This window comes from Limulus polyphemus, unplaced genomic scaffold (assembly GCF_000517525.1).
Source record: "Limulus polyphemus unplaced genomic scaffold, Limulus_polyphemus-2.1.2 Scaffold1703, whole genome shotgun sequence".
NCBI lineage: Eukaryota > Metazoa > Arthropoda > Merostomata > Xiphosura > Limulidae > Limulus > Limulus polyphemus.
The window spans coordinates 116,775-126,398 of NW_013667313.1; the positions used below are offsets into that span (position 1 = coordinate 116,775).

At 30.2% G+C, this 9,624-nt stretch overlaps 1 protein-coding gene across 10 annotated transcripts in view; it reads left to right on the top strand.

Annotated features, from left to right (window-relative positions):
• The window catches only part of LOC106464628 (protein Daple-like), a 142,667-nt gene that overhangs the window by 20,325 nt on the left and 112,718 nt on the right, over positions 1-9,624 (top strand). For all 10 annotated transcript variants that reach the window (XR_002611793.1, XM_022392361.1, XM_022392362.1 and 7 more), the window contains exons 4-7: positions 482-587; positions 3,941-4,010; positions 5,960-6,102; positions 8,420-8,554. Coding sequence is in view for 9 of the 10 variants with exons in the window: in XM_022392361.1 (XP_022248069.1) it covers positions 482-587; positions 3,941-4,010; positions 5,960-6,102; positions 8,420-8,554 (454 nt within the window). In the remaining variant the exon portion in view is untranslated. The remainder of the gene's footprint in view (positions 1-481; positions 588-3,940; positions 4,011-5,959; positions 6,103-8,419; positions 8,555-9,624) is intronic.

Genomic DNA, 9,624 nt, shown 5'->3' on the forward strand with positions numbered 1-9,624 from the left:
TGTTTTCTTTTGATGTATAAGTTGGTCGGGTTTTTTCATCTAAAGAAAAAGTTACATTAATTTCTTGACAACCTAATACTATGAAAAAGTTTACTTTCCTTTTAATTATTTAGCTTCCAAAATAACTATTCCAATGTAACCTTCTATTACTTGCATGAAAATGGATGTGTTACTTAATAGCTCATTTGTTTCCTCAAAGTTGAAATAACGGCTATTTTTATGTACATTGCCCTCCTTTTCTCTTTAATAAAAATTGTTAAAAAGTATATTAGTTGTGTTATATGTAAATTTTTAGTATATATTCATGTACGTTTAAATACAAAAAATGTTTGCATAATTTTAACAGAGTAACTGTAATGCTAAAATGCAGAAGAAATTTAGTTAAGCCTTGTTTCTGTCATATGGTTATTTTTTTGTTGAGTATTGGCATGTGCTAAGGTAAATAGTAATTCTGTTAGCTGTGTAATTTATTGTCTTATAGTGACTCTCATGCTAGCGTGGGAGAGAACACTGCAGCTTCAAGTGAGACGAGCATTCGTTTACAGAACCTAAACAGCTTGTTAAGTAATATTAAAGTTTTCTATGAGGTAAATAATATTTAGTATAGTAGGAAATGATGATTATAAAATTCTTTGTTATAAATACTAAATTGTATTGTTTATAGAGCTGGATGATTAGTAGAATTTGCTAATTGATTAATCATCAGGGTCATTAATTGATGACATTCAACTAATTGATTATTATCACCTGAGATTAATTTTCTTTTTTTTGAAAGACGTTTCATTTAACGTGATAGAAATGTTCAGGTACAACAATTTAAGATTAAACTCCTTTTCTTTAATCCTTACGTATTGTACATGAAAATATATCATATATGCAATGTGGTATGTATACACCTCTAACAAGCTGAAAATATGATTAATATTGTTTCATGGGTTTCTCCTTACAAATTTTCATAAAATTAATCTACTGAAACTAAATAAACTAACTCTTGGTTAGAAATAATTCTCCTTAGGTTTCATGTTATATAAATAAATAAAAAAATTTATTACGGTATGTGATAAGTATTTTATAACTTAATGAAAATTTACTCTAATTATAAGTTTTTGTGTGAAATATCAAAAACATGATAATAAGAAAAATCTTTAATTTATAACATTTCCGATTTTTTTTTCTAATTCCACCATAGGCATGGAAAAACTTGACAAATAATTAACAACTTTATAAATATAAAAAACATCATAAACTTTATGGATGGAAGTTTAGAAAGAATACATTAAAATGATTAATACATTTACATGTTTACAGTACAAGCTAGAAGAAACTGTATACACACACTTGTTCTAAAAAACCAATAAGTCAAGCAACTTAAAGCTTACTGTACTTGGCAGTGTTTAAGCAGTACATGGCTATAGCCAGACCTTTTTATTTCCTTTTCAGTGCTTCCTGTTTAGATGGGGCTAGTTGTAATTATACAGGAGTTTTGTTGATGTAAATAGGTTAACAACTTTATGATTTACATATTGTTACTGATAATAACTCATGTATAGTAACTTCTGACAAACACAATTAAATGGGCAAATTATTCAGTGTTCATTGACCCAAACGAAGTATATATTGTTACTTCTCTAGTCGTTTGTTAATTTCCTGGTATAAATTCTTCCCAAAGAACTTCAGCAATACAAGTCCTTTCTTAAATAAAACTAGTTTATTCTTTCTCAATACAACTTTACAATACACTTAATTTCCACAGTCACTCGAGCTTTCATGATCCTTCTAGAAACTCATCACGTGTTACCAGCGTCACTTGTCGTAACAATATGAACAACTGTGACTAGTTATGGAACTAATGGCCACAAGGCCACACCATCATATTTGTGAGTTGTGTACAAGCAGAATGCATACATACTGTTCTGCCAACAGAAGTAGCACTAGCTATTGTGTCCTGTGTGAGTATAGTTGGTATGTATGTATCTGAAGCTGAACAAGTTTGGGTTATGACAGAACTGTTAAGGCTCTCTACTGTTTTCCTAATTTTGAACTGCTGACCAGAGGAAAGTCAAACTGGTGACAGTGCTCACTACCAGTTCTTGGGCTACTATTTACCAACAAATAGGATTGACCCTCACATCATAACCCCCTCCACCATCCTCTGGCATTAAGACTGAGTGATTTAATCAATATAATTGATTACCTATGAATAGATATTACATCAATTAATGTATATAAAGTAATCAATTAATCAAAATTATGATTAAATCAATTGTTGTGAAAATAGTCAACTAATCAAAATTAGTATTTCCAGTTATTACTGTTTTCAAGTATATTCCAACAATCAGTTAATCAAAAATTCTGATCATATTGATTCTTATGAAATTAATCAATCAAGTAAAATTAGGGTTTTCAGTTATACCAATAATCAATTGATCAAAATTATGATTAAATTGATTGTCACAAAAATAACCAACCAATCGAAATTAGGATTTCCTGTTATTACTGTTTTCAAGTATATTCCAACAATCAGTTAATCAAAAATTCTGATTATATTGATTCTTATGAAATTAATCAATCAATTAAAATTAGGGTTTTCAGTTATACCAATAATCAATTGATCAAAAATTATGATTAAATTGATTGTCACAAAAATAACCAACTAATCGAAATTAGGATTTCCTGTTTTTACTATTTTTGATTATTCCAACTATCAAAGTAATTGAAATATTGCTTTCACACTTGTTTGTTGTTAAAAAAATGGGCTATCTGTACTCTACCATTATAGCCATATAAGTTGTTTTTTTTAATTTAAGTTTGTTTAGCTTTGTTGATTTTTATTTTCTTTGGGAAGGGGGCTCATGAATTGAGGGTCTCAGATTTGAATCATATTACTACCAAATTTATCTTTGTTATGGCAAGCTACTAACATTATTTGGGTGCTCTCTCTAGTCTGCAATTCAAAATTAGGGATGGTGGCAAATAGTCTTACTAGTTTTGACACAACTCGGAGACAAATAAATAAATGTAATGACCTCATGCTGAAAGCATGAGCATGGTTGGTGACAATGGGAACCAAACCTGCAACCCTCAAATATTGAAGCAACAGATGAGCAATCAGTGATATCATACCAAAGCTTGACAAATTTTAATTAATTGGAAGTGATAATATTAAATCATAATGGCATTTTTTTATTTACTTGGGTAATTGGAAAAATAAAAAAGAATAATAATTGGAAACGATAATTTTGATTAGTTTATTATTTTCATGACATTAATTGATTTAATCCTAATTTCACATGTCACTGTGATGTAATCAATGCTCATAGGTAATTGATATCAAGTTAATCATCCAGCTGCAATTATTTATCATTTTGTGCTTATACTGTAGATCTCAAATGTCATCATTTGTATTTTTTTATTTCAATTGATGATTTTTTGTATAAAAACTTGTGAACTGAAATAGTGTTAGATTTATTTTTATTGTGTTTTTTTTTTACATAAAATTTATACTAAACTACCTTAGTGAGTTAATGTTGTGGAAGCCATCATCACTGCAGTTATTATTAAAGTGAGCACATATGAAAGTTTAATGGCCTAACGTATTTGATATACTTAACTAAGGTGATTAAAAATAAAGATGTTTAGTTGTTCATTTGTTGTTGATTTCGCTTATTTATGTATAGTTTAAACTGATAACAATGGTATAACATAAAAAGGTTGATAAGATAAAAATGGTGAAAGAAATGCATTGCAGGTCTCATAATACGACTTAAATACTTACTGAAATTAACTATTTATGTTAAGATATTTAAGTGTTAAGTTACAAAATTATTTTTTTAAGCTGAAATATATATATATATATATATACACACACAAGATCAGTGAGTTGCATAACTATTGTAGCATTTTTTCCAAGAAAAAGATAGCAATACAATTATATTTCCAGGAAGTGCTAGGGCAGGTAGTTCTTTTGCCACTTCCAGACATTCTTGCTATAGCCAGGTGTACCAGTGAAGGTAAGTTTTAGCTTTAGGTGTTTATGTAAAACATTGTAAAGTTTAGCACAAGCTGTTGAACTGCAAGATTTTTTTGCTTCCAAATTTTGCTGTTTAAAAAAGAAAAAGAGATTAGTCTTTACTAAACAGACAATATAGCCTTTATTATAATGAAACTTTCTTAGTTGTTGTTGATTAACTCTATAAACCTGTAATTTTTTGCTCGTTCTGCCGTTGAACTTAAATTTGTTTCAAAACAAATGACAATGCTTCACGGAACTTCAGGTCTATTTATGATAACATGGTTTGAATTAGAATTGGAATTTTCGGCTGTACGCTGGTAGCATCTGTTTGGGTTTAAGGAGTTAAAATACATTTTTCTTGTGCAGAAATTAAATTTAGTACTGTGTTCATTATGTTAAATATAAATATAAGTGGTAGGTGTTTATGAATGGTAGGCTAACTAGATGATTACTTGAAGAGATCTCATGTTTTCATATCAGAGCATTGTAGTATTCATATATTGATATATTATAATAAAAGATAAACATATTAAGCTAACAAAAGTATTTATAATTATAACTTAAAACGCTAAAATAGTTTAGCAAAAAGTGTAGATAACTCATGTCTTATTAGAACTAGCATAAAATACTGATGGTCCACTGAGAGATACAAAAGCCAACTCATGATTCACAGAGGTTCCAGTGTACTGATCAAGCTTCTTTATTATCCCCAGTTACTTCTATAGCTACCCCATGGGGTTTCATACCCAAAAACGAACCCCATTAGGACACCCACTTTTGATATCTGAGCACATGTTTTATCCAACTAGTTTGTAAGTAGGGGTATAAGTACATTTTCAAACATGGTGCCCCCAGGATTTAGAAGTGGGGCTAGGAACACACAAGTTCATGCCATATTTAAATTCAGTGACCCTGAACACCTATTCCTTGACACCCATCATGCCTGGATGACCTTCTGGTGAGTTTTAGCCCCACTTGGTAGTTGGGTTATGTCATATAGATAGGGATACCCCTGGGGCCAACCCAAGTCTGCCTGCTAATGTTTCTCCCAGATACAAAAGTGGGAGAAGTTTGTGGACAAATGAAAAAATGTTTACAAACACACAACATTAATTAATATATGACTACCATAAAATATCTGTGTTCTTCCATGGATTACCCCCTCTCATGATTTGCAGAGGCTCCAGTGTATTTATCAAGCTCCTTCATTATCCCCAATTACTTCTAAAGCTATCCCAAGGAAAGTCCATACCCAAAAACAAATTCTGTTAGGACATCTGCTTGTGGTACCTGAGCACCTGTGCCATGTTTGGTCCTGCTAGCTTCTTAGTAGGATTATGAACACAGTTTCAAGCATGGTGCCCCAGGGATTCTGAAGGATGGCCAGAAACACAAACCTGATGCTAGATTCAGGCTCAGTGACCCTGAAAACCTACTCTTAGAGCCCCCCCCCCCAAATCATGCCCAGTTGACCTTCCAGATGCATTTTAGCCCCTATTGATAGGGGGGGTTATACCATATATATTTACACTGGGATTATATAACTTACTTCAACAGGAGACAAAATGCATGCAGATATACAGAAAGAAAAGTGTTTTTTCTTGTATGTTGTAAGTTAGGTAGTTATCCTGGACTCCCATCATGCATGAAAATGTGCTTATCTCACTAGATGCCTTTCAATTGAGTTATTATAACTAAATATTTCTTGTTATAACACATTGAATTTTGTCAGTATACATTGTGTGCTGTCTTGTTTTTGGTCTCCTTATAAAAGCTGTTGGAATTTTTGTGTGTTAAATACTGTTTGGTGAACAAGAGATTACTTGATGGGTATCTCCCACATGGTCCGGAAGACATTTTAAATACAGTTTGTCAAACATATTCTGTTGAAATTTTAAAAAAGAATATATTGTTTTAGTGTCACTGACTTTTTTTCTCCTTTTACAGAGTCAAGTGTCAAAGCAATGAATAGACTTCTTCTATTGGTTTTGGGCTGTGCTGTTCAGTGTGAAAGGAAAGAACATTTTATTGAAATAATTAAAACATTGGATATTGATGCTCAGCATCAAATGGTTGAATATATAAAGCAAGTAGGTTTTATAGTAAATTGTGTGTTAAGATTTCAATTAAACTAATGCCTGAAAATAACTTTTACATTTATTGAAAAAAAAAATCAAAAACTATCTCTCTCTCTCTAGGAATTAATATAATCAGTCTTTATAGTTTTCTAAACTTTATGACATAGTATTGGATGTTGTAGTCACATAAAGAAAAGACATTTATTTATTTTTGTCATGAAAATGTACAAAATGTTTGGGATGTTATACACAGTTTTGAATATTTAGACATAAATGTTGATGGAATACCTTCATCACATTTTTAACAGTTAGCAAAAGAGTTGCATGTACTTGTATATTTTTCAACTATATTTCAATGATCATAAATATTTGTTACATTTTTGTTACTGTTAACTTGATTCAGTAAGCAGTAATTGAAGGAATAAATTAAAATGTCACTTTAATTGTAGTAATAGTGATTAGTGAATTGTAAGGATAAAGTATCTATTTAAAAAAAAGGTATTTCTGTTTATATAACATCAAAAGATAAAATAAATGGTTCATAATTAATTTTAATGGAGGATATGCCATGGTAGGATTGATGCCAAAATATGTCTGCTTTCACTAAATAAAAGTAAATCCAAAAATTTTGAAACTATGATCTTCAGCCATTCCTTAAATGGCAGATTGTCTGTTAAAAATGTGCAATGGAAAAACCTTGAAAATGAGATAAATAGGTATCCTAATTACCATACAAAACAAAACATTCCATACTTTGGTGCCATGGATGCATCACAAGAATGATAATCAAATCCCACTATTCGATTAGAGTAGCCTATAAGTTGTTAACTAGTTATCTTTCCTCTAGTCTATCACCTCAAAATTAGGGACAACAAGCACAGATAGCCCTTGAGTAACGTTGCATGAAATTCACCCAAATAAATAGTTACCACGAATTATAGGGGATATTAACAGTCTTTTTCTATATATTAAATGCCATCAAGGTTAAATTTTCACACATTTTTGTGATATATTATGTCGAAGGATCTACTTTTCTGCTATTGTGATATTGCTGTGTGCTAATTCTTAATCATTCATTTTTTATATGTTTAAAATGATAATGTTGAAATTTATAATTGGTCTTTAGAGATATACCTTTCTTTGTGTCATTTGCTTATGTTCTTGTCTTTGCATGCATACCTTACATTTTTATTGGTTTCTGTAACATTAAGAAATATTTAATTAACCTTAATAAATGTAATTAAATAAGTTTTAAACTCTGTTTCATTTAACAAATCAGGAATATTTTCTGATGAAATGAAACTTTATATTGGGGCAATGCAAGTGTGACATAAAGTAAAGCCAGTTTGTTTTTAATTTTGATCTAATAAAATTCAAAAAATGTTAGTAATTGAAAGAAAAAAAGATAAATATGTAAATTGTATGTTCCAGTTGTTAAAATCTTGGTTACGATTCTGCTATAATGCATATAAAAGTTAAAGTTTTTGCTCACTTATAGTGTATGAGTGGTTTTCATGAAGAAGTATGAACAACATTACAAGTAAATTGGTTGAAAGGGATAAAATTCTTATATATTTTTTTCTAATAACAATGTATTCTACTGTGATCAGGCTGAGATAAATGTGTAGGCAGTTTCTAAAAAACAATTAACTAGTTATACAACTTTATTATGTGTAATTACTTGTTGCTATAACTGTAGAAATAAGTTTAATTGCACTTTTTCTGTTGAGAAATATGTGATCCTGGACAATGTAGTACTTTGACAGTTAATGCTACACAATGATATATGGTTTTTCTAAAAGAATAGAGCAATTTACAGTAGTCTTGCCACACTTTATATTATTCTTATAAGTAGCAGTATATTAATGTTTTAGTTAGAATGTTAGCACTTAACTGGTTCAGTATATTATAAAAGTGCTGTTTAATATTGCTTACTATGTTTCCTAGAGCATAAAATGCAGTTAACTTGACAGGAGTGATACAGATAAAAACATTTTGATTTATCATATATCAGTTGTGATGGAAAAATATATTACCCATAATCATTGTAACAGTGTTTATGAGCTTATACTAATAGGAACAAGTATTTATTGTATCATTCCATACAATTGTTTAATATATAGACCTTCTAAATCCTGATTTGTACAACTAAATATTTTTCTGTACCAACTGAAACATATCATATTCTGTTGATCTCAGGCTTCTAATACATGTACCTATGCATATATAAGTAGCGTATTTTTTATACATGTAATTGTATATTAGTTTGATGAATTTATAATGGAGAGATATTGAACTGTAGAAGTTATTACATTATTTCTATTTAAAGGTTACAGACAATCCAGAGGCAATCTGGTCAACTGGATGGAATCTAACAAAGGATTCTACTCATGAAGAACAGCTGTATCTATTACTGGAACAGCATGTACAGAAATTGGCCAAAGAGAGAGATGAATTATCTCAAGTAATTAGAAAAATGTTTAACTAAAGCGAGTATTTGTGAATATAACTTATTTAATAAATAAATTACTACTTAATTAAAAAACATTGATTGTACTTAATCCTTTCCAGTATTAGATTTCACTGATATCCTCTGCTATTTTTTTTCATAGTAAAAACACTTAACCAAATTGTGTGAAAAAATTCATATAATTAGATGTAGTATTTGCATAATTCTTTAGGCTGTGAAAGTTCCAAAATTTTACTATTGTACACAAAAAAAATCATTCTGTCTTTCTTTTTTTTTATATTCAGTTGGTTCTTTTGATACTTTATTTTGCTGATTGAAGCAGTTAATTACTGCTGTAAGTCATATGAATATTTTTATAACTGGTAAGTATTTATCAGTGCACAATGACCTCACTTTTCAAAATTTCATTATAGTTACCATTGTCAGATGTCAGTTATGTTTAGCTGTAATGTGTTGTGGTCTACCACAGGAGTGTTGCCTTCCATTTATTTGCATACCCCATGGTCTTTCTTTGAATGCTTTCTAAAGAGAATCGACTTCTCACTGGACCCTCCACCAACTCATTGTGCGATTCTGGCTATTTGTGAGAGGAGGTAAGATATCATATCAGAAGTATACTTTTGACTACACTGAAAATGTATCTCTGATAGATACTTACCTCTATTCACATTTCCCATCAGACCTCTCCACTTCTGGTGTAGGTTTTGTATGTACTGCCCAATCTCAAAGTGATTACGGCAACAGAAGAGAGAGGGCGCTAGTTGCAATAGGAGTCATGTTGTATTCCTATTGGTGGAGGGTTGCTGCATGATCATTTGCATGATAGCATTGCAGATGTCTCGTGAAAAAGTTTAAGTTCATAGTGAAACAGGAATTACCAGCTAATAATAAATGAACATTAGATGACTGTAATATGTAGAATACTCAATGCTTTGTACACTATACTAACTCCTATATTTTGTATGAAGTGAAGGAGTAAAAATAAAAAAATACACATAATAGATTTTATTACACACGTTCATAGAATATGCTAAACTTCAGTCAGGGGAAAAATGCCATAAAAC